This window comes from Perognathus longimembris, chromosome 23 (assembly GCF_023159225.1).
Source record: "Perognathus longimembris pacificus isolate PPM17 chromosome 23, ASM2315922v1, whole genome shotgun sequence".
NCBI classification, from domain to species: domain Eukaryota; kingdom Metazoa; phylum Chordata; class Mammalia; order Rodentia; family Heteromyidae; genus Perognathus; species Perognathus longimembris.
Window position 1 is genome coordinate 9,983,616 of NC_063183.1, and position 22,423 is coordinate 10,006,038.

Consider the following 22,423-nt stretch of genomic DNA (forward strand, 5'->3'; position numbering starts at 1 on the left):
GACAGAGCTACTGTCTATAGCTGGCAGCTCTTGAATGGAATAGCAGATTTCTGGGGGGTGCTGTGTGTGTGCTGTCCTGGGCATGGAGGGCAGTTTAAAGGGGGCTGTCGGGAGGGCTGACACAACCCCATTTGCATAGAGGCATCATTCCAGGACATGCTGCACCAACATTGGAGTTGAAGGTAGTGCCCATGGCACAGGCAGGAAGGCCAGCTGAGGTTGGGGCAACTGTGGCCTGATAATGAGAGGTGGGGTAGGCTGGCGCTGGTGGGTGCTACGCCACAGGCGGATGTGCGGAAGGCACACATGCAAACACTTTGCCTTTCATGGAATGCACTGGAGCATGGGTCCTGGAGGGCTGAGTACCAACAAAGCAAGATGCCAGAATGAGAAGTTCTTAAAAGAGCTTTCATTAAAGAGCTGACAATTTGGTTACAAGGGTTACTTTCTATTTGTCCTGTGTGACAAGTGAAAGAATGGCCGACAGGGATGAAATCTTCAACTATGTGACCAAGCCAGCGGAGCTGACACCTGCGCCAACTCTTGAGGTAGAACATGTGCCGTTCACTACTAAGCATGTGGGGATAAGTTAATAATGTATATACATCTAAGTTTACAAACTATCAAAATGCTATGGGTCTCCTGTACACACATTTCAAAGGTGACCTAAAGCGATGGAAGGTTTATGACAAGTTGAGTTTCTCCATGGATTTGTAAATACAGCCTCTGAATTCTTAGAGATTCTGTCTTCCATTTATATAGTCTATCATGTCTTTCATTTTGCTCTAGTCATTTCATCTCCACTTGGAGGGGAGAAGACCAAGTGCTGGTTAGGCCATTCCTTTATTTGCATCCTCAAAGGGGCAGGCACAGGGCAGGGGCGTGGAGAGGGGACAGGACAGTGGGCTGCCCGGGCTCAAGTCTCAGATGAGGGACACCCCAGTGGACTGGGGATGATGTCTTAGGACTCACTGGCTCCTTGTCAAGGCTTGGAGAGCTGTGAGATTTTGGAGGTTACAGAATTGTAAGGGCTTCCTTACCTGTACCATCCGGCTTTGCCATTAGGTAAAATTCATTTCATGTCTTACAACTCGCACTGGCCCAGCAGCCGATGACAGTATGTGCTCATGGAGGAGGGTGCACACAATGTGGTTGGGGCTAGTCTTGCAGATGTTTCTGCTCAGGCTGGTTCTGAACCTGGATGACAGCCTCCCGAGCAGCTGGGACTACAAGTGTGAGCCACGCACCGGCTTTAAGTGCCGGTTTAAGTGAATATAGGAAGATCCAACCAGATACAGGTGGAAGGCGCCGAAGCGAGGAGATGTGCGCAGAATTGGTCAAGAGGCTCCTCCTGGGGTCAGCAGGCCGTGTGGACGGCGAGGGGGAGCACGGGGTATCTGGGAGACTGTAGGACTTGCCGCCACCCTGACACAGCTCATTCAGAAATGGGGTGCGGCAGGCCCCCAGGGACGTTAACCCGGCAGAAACGCCGGGGGGAGGGGCCCGGCCGTGCAGGAGCGCGCCTGGCCTGGAGGAACCTGAAGGAACCGAGCAGAGCCTCGTGCAGCTGGCCGGCCGGGCAGCCTTCACGGGGCCGCGGGGCGCGCACTCAGGTCCTCGGTCTCCCCGCGGCGGGCCCCGGGCCCGGGTAGGGCGCGTGGATGAACTCGAACAGTTGCCGGGCGTTGCCCGCGTGGCCCAGGACGGCGGCCAGCCGCTCCTGCGGGAGGGTGGCCAGCTCGGCGAGGCTCCGCACCTGCCGCATGAGTGCGCGGCAGTTCTTGGCGCCCACCCCCGGCATCCGCATCAGGAAGTCCTGCGGCCCCGGGTTGTAGCGCTCCGAGTCCGCCAGTGGCTCCGAGTCGGCGCTGATGGCGGCGGCGGCGGCCGCATCGGGCTGGGCCCGGCCGCGCTTCAGCTCCTCCAGGAGCTCGGCCGCGGCGTGCGGGGACGGGCACCAGAGCAGCCGCAGCCGCGGGAAGTGCAGCGTGAGCAGCACCAGCCGGGAGCCCACGTCGGGGGGCAGCGGGCCGGGCCTGCGCGCGTCCAGCTCCACCAGCAGCAGCGGCCGGCGGTAGTAGCGCGCCATGGCCTGGCACTGCGCGTAGAGCCGCCCGCTGCCCAGCGAGGCCGCCAGGTCGCCGATGCTCTTCCGCTCCACGCACAGCTCCGGGCTCAGCACGTAGTCGCCCACCGCCAGGGTCACGGGCTCCAGGTCCAGGCCGCGCCGGTGCAGGAGCGCGGGCAGCTCGCTGCGGAACTCGCGCAGGTCCACCACCACGCGGGCCGCCTCTGTGCCTGGCTCCTGGCCACCTGCGGGGAGGGTGCCGCGTCATCGTGCGGTCTGGAGGCCCCGGGCTAGGGAGCTGGGGGCCCAGGCCGCAGGACCGGATGGCGTGCGGCAGGACTCCACACTTCATGCCTTTGCTACTTTAGTGGTGCACGCTAATCCTCAAACGTTTTAGTGTTATTAGTATTTAGAACTACTGGTTATATTGTTGATATCATTGGGATTTGAACTCAGGGTATCTAGCTTGCCAAAGCAGGCGCTCCACCATTTGGGCCAGGCCTCCAGGTCCCCCCCTTTCTTTTTGCTGGCTGTGTGGGAGGCTGGGGCTTGCTCTGCGCCCAGGCCAGCCTGAGCTGAGCTCTCCCATGGCTGGGCTCACAGGTGTGCACTACTGTGCCCAGCCTCTGGTGGAATCAGTCTACTGAATTTGTGTTAGCCCACGTTGGCCTCAAACCACGATCCCCCTCCTCCATCTCTGCCTCCCTGCCCCTCCACAAAGCAAGAGGACACCAGTCTCTGTAAGCTGGGTGTCTAGAACTCCCTTCGGGGGACACAGCACTTACAGGGCAGAGCTGGGGTTGGAGCTAGGGATCAGACACACTTTCCTGCCCATCTCTGCTTTGAGGTTTGTTGGGCAAATCGCAGCTGCCCTGACAGACAGATGGCAGCGATGCCACGGCAGGACTCACCGGCTTTGCGAGTGTCGACCGCACTGCCCGCGGCTGTTTGGCCTCGCATTAGGTCCAGGTTGCTTTCATCTCTGCCTTCTCTTTCTTCAGGGACAACCATGCTAGCCTTTTCCCTGGGGGAAGACATAGTTTAAACACTTCCTGAACTAATTTAGCTTACTCTTTTTAAAATTCTAATGCCTAAAATGATCTATGGAACGAAAGCACTTAAGTTAGGTGTGGTGGCATATCAGTGGTACTTGTCTTTCTGAGCTTAGCTTATCTTGCTCAACATGAAAATGCCCCCAGTTTTAAAGAGAAACTAAGGTTACTACTAGAAACTGAATCAAAATCAACACCCAGCTCTGAGAGTGGCACAATGGAAGCTTGTGTCCTCAGGCAGGGAAGCTCTTGGTTTATCCCTGGGCTTTTGTCATTATGCCTTTGGTACATGCATTTTGGCTGCTCGGAGCCACTGGACTGTCCAGTTCACACTCTGCCTTCCCAAGTGAAGGAGATTTTTTTTCTACCAAGCAACATGGCATGGCTTTACCTGAACAGCTAAAAGCACCCAGTTCCTGCACAGTTACTGGCTTCTCCATTTTGAGGCAGCTCCTTTTGTGGGGACTTCCTTGATTCAGCTATGGGCCTGGGTACCAATTGCCCCCCATGCCACGGAGCTTGTTCTAGAGTTCAAGAACCATTGAAGAGGCCCCCAAAGAATTCTCCTGGGCTCTTTCCCCATTGTCTTCTCGTTGTCTCAGTCAGAGATGGGATCATTAGTGGAAATCTATTGTTTACTAGCATATTGGATGGAGGTGGTGCCCTCACTCTTAGCAGAGGGAAAGACCCCATCTACAGAAGTAGCTGATGTTATCCTGAGGGAGTATTTCTGCACCCAAGTCAAGCGAGATGCAATGGTGCTATTTGTACCCTTATACTATATACAACCTCCTCTGTTTCACCTGCCTTACGTGGAGAGACCCTTTATCCCTAATGTGGAACAGCTGATTCTGGGCCAGAAGCACCATGAGGAGGAAGTCCATGACCAGGTTTCACTCCCAACGGATAAGCTCTGTCATCTTCAGGATCGCAAAGTAAACCTTCAGAGTTGTCTGGGGCCAATGTATTGCCATACCCAAGACTTTCAGCCTCCCTTACTGTCAGAGAATCTGCCTGGCCCTGAACAGTGAGCTCCACCACTCCAACTTTGAGTGCTATGAGTAGGAGGCACCCACTTGTTCCTGGCTTTTCCAGTCCCGTGGTCCTACCAAGGTCAGGCTCTTTTCCTTGATGATCCAGGATGATGAACACAAGATGAGCGTGTACTACCTGAACACATTCCTGGTGGAAAAGTGTGGCTGCTCCTGAGATACCCTGGAGCCTCTTGGTTGGGGGGGGGTGTGTGTCCCACAAGAGGACTTGCTCAAGCATTAGGATGTCAGAGACTGGGATTGGCTGCCATAGCCATTAGAACTCTTAGGAGGTGAGGGGATTTGGTGTGTTTTTCATAGCACTGTAAAAAAGATGGCGTTGTGGGAGTCAGCTGTCCTCAGATATTTGACCTTTGTGGGCCGCAGCACCTCTAATGCCATTCTCAGATATATATGCTGTTTCCAGACATTCCTATCCCTGGAAGAAGGTGGATAGCACTATTGGATGTCCAGTTGTTTGAATATTTTACTTGGATGTACTAAGAGGTCAGGCTTAGAGCCATCTTGGAGAAAAGAGGGGCTGGGTTGGGTGTGTTTGTCCTTGGTATGGGGCTGAACTATACTGTATAAATGGGACTCTGTTTTGGATCCTCCCATGATATTTTACTGTGACTGACCTTCGCTGTACCAGAGACTTGGGGCTGACCTAGGCCTTCAAATATCTATTCCCCAATCTTGCTTTCCTGGCCTCTTTAGAATGATTGAAAGTTCTGTCCAAGTAGGTGGTCTGCCAAAGAATAGTCATGAGTGCAAGACATAAAGGCCTTAGCTATCTGCTAAGTGGCGGGTGAGAACCTGAGAGTGAAGAGTGTTATTTCAGACTAGTGAAGGGCTTCTTAGCTTCATGGAAGGTTAAGTCTCTCATTTAATGCATGACCTGCCTAATGACTTCAACTGAACATTTTTTACTGTGTTCAATAAACTCTATACTACTATTGTTAAAAAAAAACACACCCAGGATACACCTTTCCAACTCACAGTGGTGAGCTCTTGCTGCTCTGTCCTCTCTTACATTGGCAATCTCATCTTGGTCATGTGGGAATGTATGAAAACACTCCAGGTAGTGTTTCAGTTTCTGAGAAAATACAACTCCACAAAGCCAGGTGTTTGTAGCTCACAACTGTAATCCTAGCTACTAAGGAGGCTGAGACCTGAGAATAGAGGTTTGAAATCAGCCCAGGCAGGAAGGTCTTATCTCCAATTAACCAGCAAAAAGCTGGAAGTGGAGCTGTGGCTTAAGTGGTAGAATACCAGCCTTAAGTGACAAAGCTCAGGGACAGAACCCAGGTCCTGAGTTCAAGCCCTAGTACCGAGACAAAAGCAAAACCAAAATAACTCCAAAAGTCCTCTAACCAGTAAATCAAATTTGTCCCCTGCCTTCATCATTTATTCCCAGTGATTCATACTAAAAATTCTGATTCCTATTTCCACTTAACCTAAATTCTCTATTTTTGCTTTAATACTTACAATTATTATTATTTTTTAAATTGGAGTACAGGGATGTGGGAAGGGGCAGACAGAGACAGGGTCCCACTATGTAGCCCAGGCTGGCTTTGAACTTGTGATCTCCCTGCCAGTTGGCCTGCTCAGTGCTGAGATTGTCAATGAATAGCTTGTACAACACCGTAACAGAAGGAGGTGCTGCATGGGAAGTCGCTTCACATGGGTACCTGTGTGAGTCCTCTCTTGCAATGAAATGTCCTAAAAGTAACGTCACAAAGACTCAGTCTTTCCCTGGAAAAGCAGAGTCTGTCATGGGGCTCAGCGCTTTTTTTTTTTTTTTTTTTTTTAAATCCAGGAACGTTTTATCATCAGTGGTCAGCTGTAATTGGCTGATCTTGAGCTGAGTTAAACAATCCTGCTGTCGTCAATCTGCCCGAATCATTCCTTTCTGGTTAAATATAATGCTGCCTTTGTTCTTACCACATCACCCATGGAGGTCTTGGCAAGAGCGCATGATCTTATTCTCACATTTAATTTTCTTCTAAGTACAGCCACGATGCAAATGGTCTTCTGGTAATGTAGCCCTAATTTTTTTTTTTTTTAAAACACCTATCAAGTTCCCTCAAGTGTTCTGGGAAAGTAAGTATCTTAAGATTCTAAATAGTGTAACTATCTGACCTATCTATTTTCCTTTCTTTCTTTTTCTCCTTTGGCAGTAGTGGGGATCGGACATTGGGTCTTGTACTTTGTGGAAGATCTTATTTATAATAAATAGGCAATTGTCATGCAGAGTTTAGAAAAAAAAAGTCATCTCTTATGCTCATAATAAGCAAGGCTTACCCATAGCTTGTCAGTGAGCCCGGATGTGTAGAGATCACCTGCATAAACCAGGAGCAGCATGGGGGTGCCGGGACCTTACCTCTGCCCTCTGACATGGTGAGGGCTGTGGTGCTCTCTCCCCACTAGGTCCCGCCGCCTTCCCCCCAGGGCAGACTGGTAGTCCAGTCCTACTAGCCAGAGAAGCCCGAGGCCTTCAGTGTAGCCAACACTGTCCTGCGGACCACCTCATTACCTGATGAGTTTTTCAAAGGCTTCCTTTTCTTTCCGAAGGGTGGTGAGGTAGCGCTGCTCCTCCGTTGAACCCCCATATATAAGGAAGTAAACCCTGAAAGGTAAGGCACCTTTTAGGTTGCAGAAGCACAATGGTTCCATTCCTGAAGAGATGAGCACAGCATCTGAAGCTAGCAACATAGAGCATATCTGCTGCAGAGTAAGAGGCCATCCACCATGTACTCCTTCCTAGCAGGCTGCTGAAACCCCGCTGGCACAGGCAGAGATTTACGCAAGTACGAGACTATAACTGGAGGGGAGAACAATTCTTTTCTCATCATTATGGACAAATAAGACACTTGCAAAACCTCAGGAGACATCTTTTTTGTCTTTGCCCCTCTGCCAAACTATCACTGAACAAGTTGGATAGGAGGTAAAAAATATGAGCTTATTAAATTCCTGTTGGTGAAAAACATCTGGAATCCATGACCCTTGTCTTTACAATGATCTGTTTTGTGTCTTAACACAATGGGGCCATCACACATTCTACCTAAGTACACAAACAAAACATTAGATTTCTATTCAGCATCTCAAAAAATAATTTTGTAATGTTTTCTTTTCTTTTTTTTTTTTAATTTGTTTTTGTTGCCAGTCCTGGAGTGTGGACTCAGGGCCTGAGCACTGTCCCTGGCTTCTTTTTGCTCAAGGCTAGTACTCTATCTCTTGAGCCACAGCTCCGCTTCCAGCTTTTTTCTATATATGTGGTGCCGAGGAATCGAACCCAGGGTTTCATGTATACGAGGTGAGCACTTTACCACTAGGCCATATTCCCAGCCCCTAATGTTTTCTTTTGAAAAAAAAAAAAAAAAAAAGCCTGTTTTGTAGCTAGGAGTTCAACACAACAACAGTACCTCGGTAGCACCTTTCCTACTGGAGGTATTTCCCACCCTTAAACGGTGTCTTTTATTTTCTGACTTCTTTAAGAGCACACAGGGAGAAGAGCACTGTGTGATGAGTTTAGATACATCCGCTCACCCAGATGTGCCACTTCTGTTTCCTGCAGTGAGTGGTTTGGTCCCAGGCCCTGTCTGCTCTTGACACTGAGATTCAGAATTGTGTATTACTGTGTTCACGGTGTGTGCGAGCTGTCTATGAGGCTGACCCGCCGGCATGACAGCTGTACTGGGGGTGACCACCAGCTTCGCCCCATCTCCCTGCGCCCGCATCACTCCTGGCCCAGCCCCATCAGCTCTAGGTCCAAGGGCTGCATTCGTTCAACTGCGACAAAGGCTTCTTCTGCTGGCCCGGCTCTTGGTTCAGGCTGAGTTCCGGATGTGCATCCTGCCGTTCATTTCCCGGGGCAGTGGGAACACCACATTCTCTGAGCACTGTTTTAGCAGCTGGTAAGTCCGCCGATTTCTCACCCGTTGTTTCTGGGCACTCGGGGCGGTGGGTACAGTAACTCCCCAAATGCTTCGGTTCCATGCGGACGTAATTTAGTCCCTCCTCAGAGTTTAGAGTTTACGGCCATTTGTCTGTTATAGCTATGCAAGATTCTCCACGCTCCGTGGCGCCTACCTGGCTCCGCCTGGTGGGCTTGCGGGGCCGCCCTGGCCCTGATTCACCTCAGGGGCCTCCCCACCCTCGTCGGCCCAGCCCCGGCCTGGCCTCACGGGCCTCCCCACCCTCGTCGGCCCCAGCCCCGGCTTGGCCTCACGGGCCTCCCCACCCTCGTCGGCCCCAGCCCCGGCCTGGCCTCACGGGCCTCCCCACCCTCGTCGGCCCCAGCCCCGGCTTGGCCTCACGGGCCTCCCCACCCTCGTCGGCCCAGCCCCGGCCTGGCCTCACGGGCCTCCCCACCCTCGTCGGCCCAGCCCCGGCCTGGCCTCACGGGCCTCCCCACCCTCGTCCGCCCCAGCTCCGGCCCCCGACTCGCCTCATGGGCCGGCCCGGCCGGCTGGCGCGGAACACCTCCAGCTGGCGCACGAAGGCGAGCTCGGCGTCGTAGAGCACCACGTAGCGGGGCTCCAGCTCCTGCAGCGTCCGCGTCAGCGCGTAGGGGTCGCCGCTGCCCAGCAGCGGCTGCAGCACCGCCAGCGGCTCGCGGAGGACCCCGTAGGCCTCGTCCGACCTCGGGCTCAGGTCCGCGGCCTCCCCGCTCTCCTCGACCCCGCGCTCGGCATCGGCCTCAGCCTCGGCCTCCTCCCCGCTCCCGCTGCTCTCGGGCCCCGCCGGCGCCGCGCTCCCCAACGCCGGGGCCGGCACGCGCCTCTTCCTCCGGACCGCCCTGTCTCCCGCCGAGGCCTGGCCTCTCTTCGGGGGACCCCTGGGTCTTTTGCTGGACTTCAGAGTTCTCTTTGAACCGCCCTCCTTCCACACCGCCTCGGCCTTGCTGTCCTTCTCGAAGGTTCTCCGGTAGAGCTGCAGCAGGAAGGCCTGGGCGCCGGCCGCCAGGTAGCCCCGCAGCTGGGCGCAGGTGCGGTCGTCAGCGGCGCAGATCAGCACCTGCCCTGGAGGACAGAATACGCTGGGGCGCCCGGCTCGGCCCGAGGAGGGAGGGGGGGCTGTTCTCCTGCCTGCTCCCCCACCTATCCCCCACCCCTCCAGTGCCTATCTTCCACCTTGCCGCCCCCCCCCCTCCCACCCCTCCTCTCCCCAGTCACCCTCAGGCCCCCCACCCCTCTCCCCAGCCCGTCCTCCATCTTGCCCCCTCCCCCCTCCCCAGCCCATCCTCCACTCACCCCCTCATCCTCCACTCATTGCCCCCAGGAGTCCCCAACCCCAGCCTGTCCTCCTGCCCTGGTTAGAGACCCACAGAGCGTACACTGGCCGAGCCCTGGGCCCCCATGCCTTGGCCTCAGGCAGGATTAAGGACTCCTAGAAAGCTCAGGTCAGGACTCCCCAGCCTTTCACAAGTAAAGCCACCGCAGAATCTCTTTATAATTAATTAGCTCCTTTTAATTAATACCTTTCCAGAGGATTTTATACTGTGGAATAAATTCCAAATGGATTAGTGAAATGTGAGCTATTAAATCATACAAAAGAACTGACTAATCTCCATTCCCCAGGTGGAGATAATTGGCTAGAGAAGCATAGAGACAATGCTAAGGACTGACTCTGCAAGAAAAAAACACAGCATTAAATTCTCTAAGAACTATGGTAAATGCTATGGACATAGTCTAAGTTGTCCAAGGCGACTAAAAGAATTCATTAAAAATGAAATGCACTTTGTAAAATCTTGAGCAGACTAAATCCTGAAGAAATATGGAATATCTTCTCCCATGGAATTAACAGAATTGTTGAATACATGTGTAAATTATGCGTACTGATAGACAAATGCATAGAATCTTCAGTCACAGCTATGTGAAAGGGATGAACTCTGAGGCTACTAAAATACATAATAAATAACTATAAAAACCATGACTGGGGGCATGTGACTCAAGTGGCAAAAGGCCCTGAATTCAAACTCTAGTACTGAAGAAAAGCAAGACCCACAACATTAGTGCAGTCATGTCTCAAGAACTTTCTAAATGTAAATATCATTTGAACCCATTGCATCTGCATGCAGAAATTACAATCTACATGTTAGCCATGTGAAATAGAAACCTTAGGAGGGAAATTACCAACATTAGCATCTGCCAGAGATTTTCCCTCCTTCCTTCTTGTTCTTTTCAGGTCCTGCAGGCTAGGACCCTGGATCTTGAGTCACACCACTGTAGGTTCTGAGATAATAGCCCCAGTGCTCACAAACAGGACGAAGTATCTACCTCTATTGCTTTGCAGGTATACAAAGACTCAATAGGTTTGGTTTTGTTTAAAAATTTTTTTTGTGTGTGTACTGCTACTGGGGCTTGAACTTGGGGCCTAGGCACTGTACTTTAGCTTTTTTCACTAAAAGCTGGTGTTCTACCACTTGAACAACCCTCCACTGCCAGCTTTCTGCTGGTTAACTGGATATAAGAGTATTGCACACACTTCTGTCTGGGCGGGCTTCAAATCTGGATCCTCAGGTTTTAGTGTCCTAAGTAGCTAGGATTATAGCTACTGGTACCTGGCTTCAAGGTTTGTTTGTTGTTGTTTTTTTTTAATTTTAAATTTGCTTCCCTGTTGTGTCTTTCCCTCTCCACCTGGTTTCATGTTTCAGTGTGTAGCTGAGGTTTCTGTGTCTGGCCAGTGTACTAGAGTGGCCAGGTTTGAGGACAGCAGGTCCAAGAGTCAGATGGTTCCCCTAGGGCCACAACAGTATTTGAACAACTTGGGAAAGATACTTGCTGAAGACAGAAACCAGAACACCCACTAGCTTTATCTTAGCCTGGTGAGAGCATTAGCTGAATCTTCACACTCAGCTCCTGAGACGCCAAGCCAAGCCCCATGAATATGCAACCAGTCCGCGTGGTGAAAACCACATCCAATGGCTAGAGCTGTGGTTGCCATTGGCACCTCTGTGCTCATCTGTGATTTATCAACAAACATAGGGAGTTGCTATTAAAGAGCTGATCAAGTTAAGACTGGCTTCAAAGATGCTGGAAGTGCTTATCATTGCCTCCCTTCCTACCTGGGCCTCCCAGGGCCTCGCTCTCCTTATTTTCTGCTTCAATCTCTTTCAGCACTTCCGAGAGGGCTTCCCACTTGGGATTGCTTTCGAGCACCAGCTCCTTCTTCGTTTCTGCATAGAAATAACAGAACTTCATTTGAAAGTTGCCCACACACTCTTCCCAAAGCTTTAGTACAGCAGGAAACACCAACATCACTCTAGTCGTCTTCTTCTTTTTTTTTTTTTTTTGGTATCTTTCTTCTTTATAATGCTACATAGAATCTGATTTCTTGAACAGGCCTCTGTGTTTGTACCTGACCAACACAACTACCAGCTGTGGTGCCCTAATGGCCGCATGGGGGACATGGAAGAGTCAGCTCTGTGTCAGGGCCCCTGTGTTGCCCCATTAAAGCAGCTCTACAAAGGAAGCACGCAGCACAGGGAAAAGGTGCTTGAAATGATTTCACAATCCTGAAAGGATAAATGCTGACAACCAAACAGATTTCTGTAAGTGCTTCAATGCATCATTAAGTTTTTTTCTTTCTTTTTTTTTTTTTTTTTGGTGCTGGTACTTGAACTCGGGGCCTGGGCACTGTCTTTGCTTTTTTTGCTCAAGGCTGATGCTCTACCATTTGAGCCACAACTCCACTTCTGACTTTTAGGTGATTAGAGAGAAGAGTCTTACATCTTTTCTTGCCCTGGCTAGCTTTGCACTGTGATCCTCAACCTCAGCCTCCTGAGTAGCTAGGATTATAGACATGAGCCACCAGTGCCTGGCTTACATTAAGTTTTGGGAGAGACCTTTAATTGAACTAGGCAGAAAGCAAGTACTGAGCCATCCTTTACCTGGAGATATTTGATACCTGCTAGAAGATGTTGGGCTAAAACCCACAGTTGCCTCATTCTAGTGTTAGCCCTACAAATTCAAAAGGATGATGATGTTCTACTAAGACGTAAGTGCCCCAAATAGTAATGACCTTTGTCAAATAGTAATGAAGCTTTGTCAAGACATTCATAGGCAGAGGTAAGAACACGTGTGACTGATAATACCCATTACATTAACCATGGCAGAAGGTGGTTTTAAGTTATAATTTGGTGTTTCCATGCAGAACATATAAAGACACATTTAGAGACTTAAGCGTACAGGATACCTTGACCTTCTTTATTCTCCATCTTCTCAGATGTTTTGCCTTTTTTGCTCATTTTGGAGTCTGGAATATGATAAACCCTGGCTCGGGCATTTACAAACATTGAAGTGCTGGAGTCAAGAAACAGCCAACCTAATAGGAGTAGCAGAAAAACCAAGGCTTCAGTTAATATTGAAGTATTAAACACTCTGGCCAACAAGTGACCCTACCATTTTTTTTTTTTTTTTTTTTTTTTTTTTTTTTGCCAGTCCTGGGCCTTGGACTCAGGGCCTGAGCACTGTCCCTGGCTTCTTCCCGCTCAAGGCTAGCACTCTGCCACTTGAGCCACAGCGCCGCTTCTGGCCTTTTTCTGTATATGTGGTGCTGGGGAATCGAACCTAGGGCTTCGTGTATCCGAGGCAGGCACTCTTGCCGCTAGGCTATATCCCCAGCCTGTACCATTTTGTTTTACTACTATCCCACCTTACTTCCTTATGATTTGTGGTCTCTGTCACTGGTAACTAGTGGTCCTATGGACTCCTGAGGGGGGCGTCCCCCAAGATCATTTTGGGGACAGATGAGATGTCACAATCGTTCTCTCAATAATACTGTTTTTCCACCATATTGACACTTCCATTGATGGAAAGTTCTAGGGTGGGAAACACTGTTGGAGCCTTTGCATAAATCATGGCAGGAGCAGACAAGGGAACTAGCTGTCAATGAATTATTTATTGTCACGTATTTGTAGCTGAAGAAGCAGGAAAAAATGATTAATTGTACTAGACCCTAGGGGCCAAGGATCCTGAAGATGTCCAGTTGGTTGGAAATAAGATGGTGGCCAGTGGCATGTGTATATTTTCTTCAGTTTTCAACACTAACTGGTAAAACCAGACCTTGCTGTTTCTTTGGGGGAAAAATGAATCTTAAAGTTCTAACAGTGAAACTTCCAGAGCATAGTCTATATCCATATTGGAGACAGTCTGCACTATCTGCAGTCTTTTCTCAAAACAAAACTGCCTGGGAGGGATATGAATATTTGTTATTATTATATGGAACAGAAGTTGAAAACCTATTGGTTGTGCAGGGAAGCTGAACTGTGATCTGAATCTTGTCATGTAATGTAGCTGAAGACCACCCTCCCGATACCTGATGTCTCCCAATCTAACCCTAATCCCACCAGCTCCTCCCTACTTTGGAATTTTTCTCTCTTACCTGAATTCTGACCAAAAGCCTTTTCCGTTGCTCTCAGAGATTCGAGAAGGTTAAGAAAGGTGACACAGTCATATTGGCAGAGGTACAGCAGCAGGGTCCGGAGTATCTTCAGGTCCTGAACCAAGGACTTGGTCTTGGCTCCGAGCTGGTGCCACAAAGGGTCCAGGTAATGGCGGATCGTCTACAATGAGAATAAAACTTATTACAGTAAAAATCTCCAAATATTATCCCACAAGGAAATGGCTAGAAGATTACAGTTCACCAAATTCCAGTAATGTCTAATTTCTCAAATGCACTATCTTATTGCTATAATCTTCATGGTTAGACAGAGCCAAGCTGTCCTTTTGCATATTGGCATCACCAAGAGGAGGGAAGGCCTGATCAAAAAGTGGCTTGTTTTTGTAACAGAAGCAACACCGTCACATAGGATCTCATTTAACAGTTAGTGCTGAGTGGGAGTGACGTTGGATGACCATAGAATTTCTCGTCTAAAACAGGACAATTGTAAAAATGACACGAGACATTACTACTGTTCACGCTGGGGCAAGGAGAGGCTGGGGCTAAGACAGACTGAGACATACAACTGAGAAGACCTACAAAAGTTAATTAAAAAAAAAGATGCAAGCTATGGTTTCATTTAGATATAATTATTGAAAGAAAACCTAAAACAATTCTTTTTCTCTAATGGGCCCAAGGAATGACACAAGGAGATCTTGTGTGAAATGTTGTAAGTTATTTTTTCCCCTAGGGATATACATATTCTATTAAAAGAATGTAAGCTTTTTTTTTTTAAATCCTCATGCATTTAATCAAAACATGCTTTAAACTGGAGGAACAGAATGTATGAAATGAATTCTTTGAGTCAGATAAATGAAGAGTTAACTTTTTCCTTGTGTGTGATTGGCATGCATTTTCTCCAGTGACATACACTGAATTGGAGTTTAAAGACAGTAATATGTTCCATATATAGAAAATATACAGGGCTGGGGATATGGCCTAGTGGCAAGAGTGCCTGCCTCATATACATGAGGCCCTGGGTTCAATTCCCCAGCACCACATATACAGAAAATGGCCAGAAGTGGCGCTGTGGCTCAAGTGGCAGAGTGCTAGCCTTGAGCAAAAAGAAGCCAGGGACAGTGCTCAGGCCCTGAGTCCAAGCCCCAGGACTGGCCAAAAAAAAAAAAAAAAAGAAAATATACATTACACATATCATATATCATATACTATAGAGTTGTCATACATATTATACATGGAGCATGTTACCATATATAACAAATATTACATAGCATATATTACATGAATTATATAAAATATATAACATGATACATATAGCTACTACCTGGAATTTTAAAAAATTAGCATTTTCTGGATTTAGAATTCATTATAGGATTAGACACGTGTATTCCTATATGGGTTTATAGTGAAAAGTTAGAACCAAAATGGTTTGAACTGAAGTCTTACCCTTTTCTCAATTAAGAATGTAATACAAGGCAGAGCAAGTTTCACATTTCTCAGTAATGAAAGTCGTCCAAGTTATTTTTATTGCAAATTCCTGTACAATGATGAAGCACTCTTATGTACAACTCTTCTACCTGTAGCCACCTACATGTTGTCATTTCAGAGCAAAAGTGTTACTTGTCCTCCTGTTCTACTTGAAAGAAGAGAGGCCCACTTATAGTCTAACTGCAGGGGCTGGACTCATGCTTTCTCGCCAAACCGCATCTGTTATCGTCAATGATTACTTTCCAGTAAACCAAAGCAGCTATATACTTTAAGTCACCTTTAATTTTACTCTAAACCTGCAGCAAATGCCTGCTAAAAACACTGAAGATATTAAAATAACTTGCTTTTTTTCTTTGCCAGCACTGGGGCTTGGACTCAGGGCTAATGTGCTGTCCCTTAGCTTTTGCACTCAAGATCTGTGCTCTACCATTGAGCCACACCTCCACTTCTGGATTTTGGGTGGTTACTTAGAGAAGAGAGTCTCATAGGTGCCAGCTATAACTTGCATCTTTACAACATAACAAAGTTCGCTTCAAAAAGGAAAAGGAGGCTGGGAATATGGCCTAGTGGCAAGAGTGCTTGCCTCCTACACATGAAGCTCTTGGTTCGATTCCCCAGCACCACATATATGGAAAACGGCCAGAAGAGGCACTGTGGCTCAGGTGGCAGAGTGCTAGGCTTGAGCAGGAAGAAGCCAGGGATGGTGCTCAGGCTCTGAGTCCAAGGCCCAGCACTGGCCAAAAAAAAAAAAAAAAAGGAAAAGGAAAAGAAGGTACCTTGTCGAAAGGCTTCCCGATAGCATTTTCTAAAGACAAGTCTTCCACTTCAAGCGACGGGTTGTGGCATTTCAGCTCCTTCAGACAGGCGTTTAAGATGTCCAGGATGGCTGTCTGGATGGCCAGCATGGCGGGCGTCATGGCAACGTGAATTTCTACCACTTCCGGTTTGTGCTGCTCTAGGAAGGAGTTGACTGCTACGTGGAACCTAAAGAGACAGAGTTTCCAAGTCTTCTGAGTCTCCTCAGCCCTGTACTTTCAGTCCCAGTTTAAAAGGCTCTGAAGGGTTTGCAAATGCAGTTAAGAATCAGTAAGGCTTATGGAGCGCCTGGGCCTCCATGAACCCAGTGCCTGTGGCTCACACGGACAGGGCCACATCTCCGGGGGCACAGGCGCCTCACTGTTTTCCTATTGCTTGCTGTTTTGGTCTTTTGAAGAGCCAAGCACCAGCCAGACCCCAAGGCTGCAAAGCTGTGTTCATGTCTGACTCTTCAGAAGTTTGCTCACCTCCAAAAAAATGCTTCCTCCAACTCCCACTCGTGTGTGTCCTGGGGCTTGTATTCTGGCTTGGCTTTCTTGCTCATGGCTGGACCTCTACTATTTGAGCTATGCCTCCTCTTCTGGCTCTTTGGTGGTATACACTTTACCCAACTTATATACCTGTAACCCCTCTGTACATCACCTTTATAATAACAATTTAAAAAATTGGAAAAGGGGCTGGGAATGTGGCTTAGTGGCAGAGTGCTTGCCTACCATGCATGAAGCCTTGGGTTCGATTCCTCAGAACCACATAAATAGAAAAAGCTGGAAGTGGGGCTGTGGCTCAAGTGGCAAGAGTGCTAGCCTTGAGCAAAAGGGAGCCAGGGGACAGTGTTCAGGCCCTGAGTTCAAGCCCCAGGACTGGAAAAAAGTGCCTCTGTTTTGTCTGCTTGTACTTGCTTTGTATCTTGATACTTAGCTCTGAGCCTCATGAGCACCAGCACCTGGCCACTCAAAGTACTTTCTTTATACAGCTGAGAAAACTGAAACCTTGTATTTTTTCTTAGAAATTCACCCAAATTCTTTAAATTCCCTCATGAATAATACATAATAGGGTAGGTGGAGATTTTGGTCAAAAAATCTGCAGTTCACTTACGGTAGTATTGGTATTGGTGGGCCTCAAGATCTCTGGATTTCCCCAGACACATAAGAAAAAGCCAGGCTGTGCCTCTGCAGATTGGATGGGCTACCGGAAAAGCAACTCCCAAATCTCTACTTTCAAAAGAGTCACAAACTCACATGTGGATGTGTACCTGCCTGGCATTGATCAGGCGTACTGATGGCCAAGTTCACCTCATTCCATTACACAGATGGTTATGGTTAGTGCTGTTCCTCTCACAAGAATGTGTCACACATTGGTGTTGCTTACCTTGGCCACAGATACAGCTTCCTCACAAAAAGATTTCTCATCACTCTTTCCACGTGACAAAAGCCGGTATCGAAGGCGATGGCATTGTCCGTGAAAGCTTTAATGAAGCCGCGCTTGTTTTTCTGGCGGAAGAGGCGCAGGATGAAGGCTTCCTGACATGACTCGATGATCCGGTGGGCTCGGTACACCAGGATGCCTGGTGAGGGGGGTAGGTGGCGGGGAGGATGGAAATCGCATAACAGCACCTGCATACCCATGCCCATCACCTCATTCCAGGCTTCCTGGGATGTCTGCAGGTTCCCATCTAGTCTGAGGATGCAGCTGTAAACAAACCCTTGTGGAACTTTCAACCAACAGTATTATGGGTAAAGTACTTAGTGTGTTCCAAGGGCCAAGAGAAAGAGGGGCCATGTGGGCAAGAAGGCTGGTGCTAAATCTCTTCTGGTACTTGTCCTGAGGCTTAACCTCAGGGCTTGGGTATTGCCTGTTAGCTTTTTTGCTCAAGGCTGGCTCTCTGTCCCTTGAGCTACAGCTCCACTTCTGACTTTTTGGTGATTCATTGAAGATAAAGAGTCTCATAGACTTTCTGGCTTCAAACCATGATCTCCAGATCTCAGCCTCCTGAAGTCGCTAGAATTACAGAAGTGAGCCACTGGTATCCAGCTCGAGGCTGTGGCCCTTTTAGACAGAGAACCGAGTGGATTCTCCAGGTGCTGGGCTGGCCACCTTCATAGTCTGGGTACTTCATTTACTCCTGATTAATTCTATGTAGCTATCATTACGAGAATGAGTGACCTTGAGCAAGGTCACCACAAATGAGAGACCCAGGACTACAGATAATGTTCCAAGTCATGATCTTTCTACGCTACCTTTGTAAAAGCAAACACTGGCAGCAGGTTGTGATTTGGGGAGGAGGGGGGTAGGTTGGGTTCTGAAGAACCCTCTTTATATCTGCACATTCCTGTGCTGTGACTACCTATGTGTGTCCACCAGACCATAAGAGGGCATGGCCACCGGCTGCTCCTGCGTTTCACTGCCGAGGCGCAGAGGAGTGAAGAACTCACAGAAGACAGGGGCAAGGCATGTGCAACCCACCCTGGCAGAACTCAGCAGCTCACTCCTGAGCCTGCACCCTTCCTGCCCACCAAGGGTCCTTAGGAATGCAACCCTTGCTTAATGGATGTGGAGCTGAGCTCTAGCAACTGGGGATCCAAATCCACCACTGGTCTCTAAAAACGTGCGGGCACGGTGTTATGCACTCTCTCTAGATATGAGGGTCAGCTTCCGCTGGCCACAGTAGATGTCTGCACAGCAACCCCTGCTGAGGCGTTCTGCAATAATACAGCTGATGACAGCGTACTAGTGGGAAGAGAGCTAGGGCCGAGGGTCAGGTGTCCTGTGGTCAGTCCTGGTGGAGGAACCGGACGATGGACGAAGCTGGAGTGGATGGGCGATGAGAGAGGTTCTCTTTCATCACTAAGGGGCAGCTCCATGGACGGCTGGGACCTTAGAACTGGGAAGGAACTAGCAGTTCTCCACTCCATTAGGTTTGCTTGGGCTGAAAGCCTGGGCAGTACTGACATCTAGTGGTCATTTAGAGACATGTTAGACCAAGTGTTAAACTATACACACTAAACCAAGCTCACGAGATAGCAGCCAACCACAGCAGACAATGGTGCATCTGGATGATCTATCTGGTGATAAATGGTGATTTTTGTTGTTGTTATTTATTAAGTTTACTACGTATCCAGCACTATGCTAACTATGTTAGTTTATTTCGCTTAATCCTTAAGAGGCATGGCTTTTCTGATTAAAGATTTAAGAATGTGAACTGGTGGCTCACACCTGTAATCCTACCTACTCAGGAGGCTGAGAACTGACTTGGACGCCATCCTGGGCAGAAAAGTATATGAGACTCTTATCTCCAATTAACTACCAAAAAGCCACAAGTGGAGCGGTGGCTCAAGCAGTAGAGCACCAGCCATGAGAGAAAAAGCTAAGGGGGTAGCATCTAGCCCCCGAGTTCAAGCCCAGTACTAACATACGAGTGCGCGCGCACACATGCATACACACAAATAAGGATGTTGCATTCAAAGTCAGGTGGGTCTGGGATTCGAGGTCCACACATGATAAATGCTGCAGAAGAATAACAGTTTTTCCTCAGACTGTTTGCCATGAACCACTCAGAGTGTGTATTTGTACATGCATTCAGAATCATTTCCTAAGTGTCTTGTCAGCTTAGGCAGTGTGTGTACCCAGGCCAGTTTCCCTGCCTCTCAGGTCATGGAGCTCCAGCCAGTAGGCGTCCATTGGCCCCTAGGTACTGGCTACTCAGTGTGGGACAACCAAGTCCTTCCCTGCACTAGGGAAGCTTATGAATGAGCAAGACAGACCAATTAATGGCAGGTGCGACACAGTGTTCTGAGCGAGCTGACTGGGAAGGGCCCCTATACCGGCTCTGGGGAAACTGTAACAAAAATAAATCCCCTTTCTGCATTAATTGTTCTTACAATGAAAACCTTTTTCTCAAGATGATCAAGAAACTGCTGGGTTTAATGTCATACTACGGGAAGACAACCAAATGTGTTTGAAACTGTGCAAAGGCTATTTTTAGACACTTTAATCCTAGCTAAGTTCTAAAAGCAGGCGCCAGACAACCACAAGCATTTGCTGATCTTAAACTTAGGGAAGGAGGAAGAGTGGGTCTTACACACATAGCAAGCGACAGTCTATGAACCTGATGTTGGTCCCATGTGTTGTAACGGAGGTGGCAAATACCCATGTCCTAACGGATGAGGCGTCGCGCACATGCCCAAGAGCATGCTGCTGTCACCAGAAAGCAAATCATATCTAACGGTGCATATCACAGAACACTTGATGATGGTTAGCGCCTACGTCCTGCTTCATGTCTTTACTGTACCATGCATCCTTATTCTATTTATTGTATTATTTTTGTGCTGGTACTGGGGCTTGAACCTAGGGCCTCATGCTCTTGTTTAGCTTTCCTCACCCAAACCTGGAGCTCTACCACTTGAGCCACGCCTCTAGTCCAGCATTTTGTCAGTCAGCACTGGAGATGGAGGTTCTCTAGGACTTTTTCTCCCTCAGCTGGCTTTGGGATCATGATCTTCAGGTCTCAGCTTGGGAAGACAGGTGTGACCCACCCTACTTGGCTACATTCCCTATTTTACTCTGTATGCCTTCCTCTTCTCACACGACACAGCAGTTAGTCAGGTCACAGATATTTCTAGAGCACCTATGACATGTCAAGCCTTGAACTCGAATATCCAATGGTGCCCACAGATTTTCTAGCTTAGTCTTCAGCAGAAGGTAGAGACAAAATAAAAGTGGACACATTGATAGACAAGAAAGAGGATTTCAGATTCTTACCAGTTATTAAATCTGCAGGTATTCTGTCGGTCAAGAAATCAACCACAAGTATTCGACTTGTTGCAAATATGACCCCTCCTCGTGTGTACACCTCATAGCGACTGTTGCTTGCAATTTCATTGGTGACTCGGCAAGGGAGATGTTCAGTTCCTTCTAATTTCAGCTGATCGATAAAATATTCCTAAAGCAAATCAAACTGGTGAGCGGGCTGCTGGACACAGGGTGGCTTATAACAAGGCTTTTAAAAGGAACTTACTGACCGATACACAAAGTTACTACTTTATAGTGATCAACCAACCAGTTTTGCACTTAACTAGCTAGGGCTTTTGTTTGGTTTTGTTTTGGGGGTTTACACAGGGAGATGACTGCATTTCCACCATTATTAGCACTTTGGCAGCAAGAATTATTTCTGGTGGTACTGGGTTTTGAACTCGTGGCCTTGTTCTTGCTTGGCAGGCACTGTACCACTTAAGGCACACCTCCAGTGGTTTTTGCTTTTAGTTTTCAAATAGGTGTTCACGTTCTTGCCTTAGTACCATGTGGTACTGAGTTCCCACGCTGAGGAGGGGTCAGATAGTGTGTGTGTATGTGTGTGTGTGTGTGTGTCTGGGCCCTCTTGAAGTTTGTGGTCACGCTTCCAAGCTGACATTCTCCACCTGTCCACTCGCTTTGTCTAGAGGACCATTCTATTTGTCAGGCCAAGCTGGGTCCCTTCTCTGCAGCCCAGCACAAGTGCCTTCTCCATCCCACCGTCCCCTGGGCCACCCATCCTCAACGCATTCCTACTACCGTCAGCTTCCAGTGCCTTTCCCTTCGGGCCCTACTCCCCGGTGCCTGCTCTTCCTGAACAGCGTGAGCCAGGCTCAGCTTCTCCGTCCACCCTGCCACACGCCCTGCGTGCGCCCCCGGTGCCCCAGTCCCCTCGTATGTCCCCGGGCACCCCAGTGCCCCTCCGCGCACTGCCGAGCGCCCCAGTACCCTAGTTCCCTCCTGCGTCCCCGGTGCTCCGGCGCCCCCCCCACCCGCGCCTTCTCATGAACCCCGGTGCCCCACCGGGGCCCCACCGTGCGCCCCCTGAGCACTAGCCCCCCCCCCCCCCCCCCCCCGCCCCGCACCTCCTCGGCGGGCTGCGTGTTGAGCACCAGCACCAGGCAGGCCGGGTGGCAGTGCAACCGGAGGAAATGGTAGAGGAGCCGGTCCGCGCCCAGGCCGCGGGCGCACACCACCAGCCCGTCCGCATCTAACAGCTCCAGCACCAGCTGCCGCTCGTACTCCAGCAGCGGCGCCATGGCCGTCCGTTGGGCCCGCAGGGCCGCTGCCATGGGCCGCGCTTCCCGGGCCACGGCCGGACGCAGGCGGAAAAGGCCGAAGGGAGCCGAAGGGAGCCGAGTCCGGGGGAGGCCGAGCCGAGCGGGGCCGGAGGGAGCCGAGTCCTGGAGGGGCGGGGCCGAGCGGGGCGGAGTCTTGGAGGGAGCGGGGCCGGAGGGGCGGAGTCTGGGAGGGGACGGGGCCGAGCGGGGCGGAGTCCTGGAGGGGGCGGAGCCGAGTCTGGGTAGGGGCGGGACCTAGAGGGGCGGAATCCTGGAGGGGGCGGGGCAGAGCCCGGGAGGGGGCGGAGCCGAGCCAGGCCGAGCGAGGCCGAGTCCAAGAGGGGTCGGGGCCGAGCGGAAGGAGCGCGGTGGCGAGGTTCTCACCGGTGCAGCTCCCAGGCCTCGGCCGCCTCGTTCGGCCTCCCTGGCCGCCCAGGCCTAGAACAGGAGGAGAGTGGGGGAAACCTGAAGAGTTTCGGCCTGCAACATAATTCCAAG

At 49.7% G+C, this 22,423-nt stretch overlaps 1 protein-coding gene across 1 annotated transcript; it reads right to left on the reverse strand.

The window, feature by feature from the left end:
- Positions 1-82: 82 nt before the first annotated feature.
- On the reverse strand, positions 83-21,959 carry Ercc4 (ERCC excision repair 4, endonuclease catalytic subunit). The gene is made up of 11 exons (XM_048332594.1): positions 21,731-21,959; positions 20,616-20,796; positions 17,226-17,421; positions 15,818-16,025; positions 13,539-13,719; positions 12,351-12,479; positions 11,221-11,331; positions 8,602-9,175; positions 6,688-6,780; positions 2,980-3,092; positions 83-2,313 (listed from the first exon to the last, which is right to left on the reverse strand). The coding sequence occupies exons 1-11, from the start codon at positions 21,935-21,937 to the stop codon at positions 1,610-1,612; spliced, it is 2,697 nt and encodes an 898-aa protein (XP_048188551.1). The 5' UTR covers positions 21,938-21,959; the 3' UTR covers positions 83-1,609.
- Between the last annotated feature and the right edge of the window lie 464 nt (positions 21,960-22,423).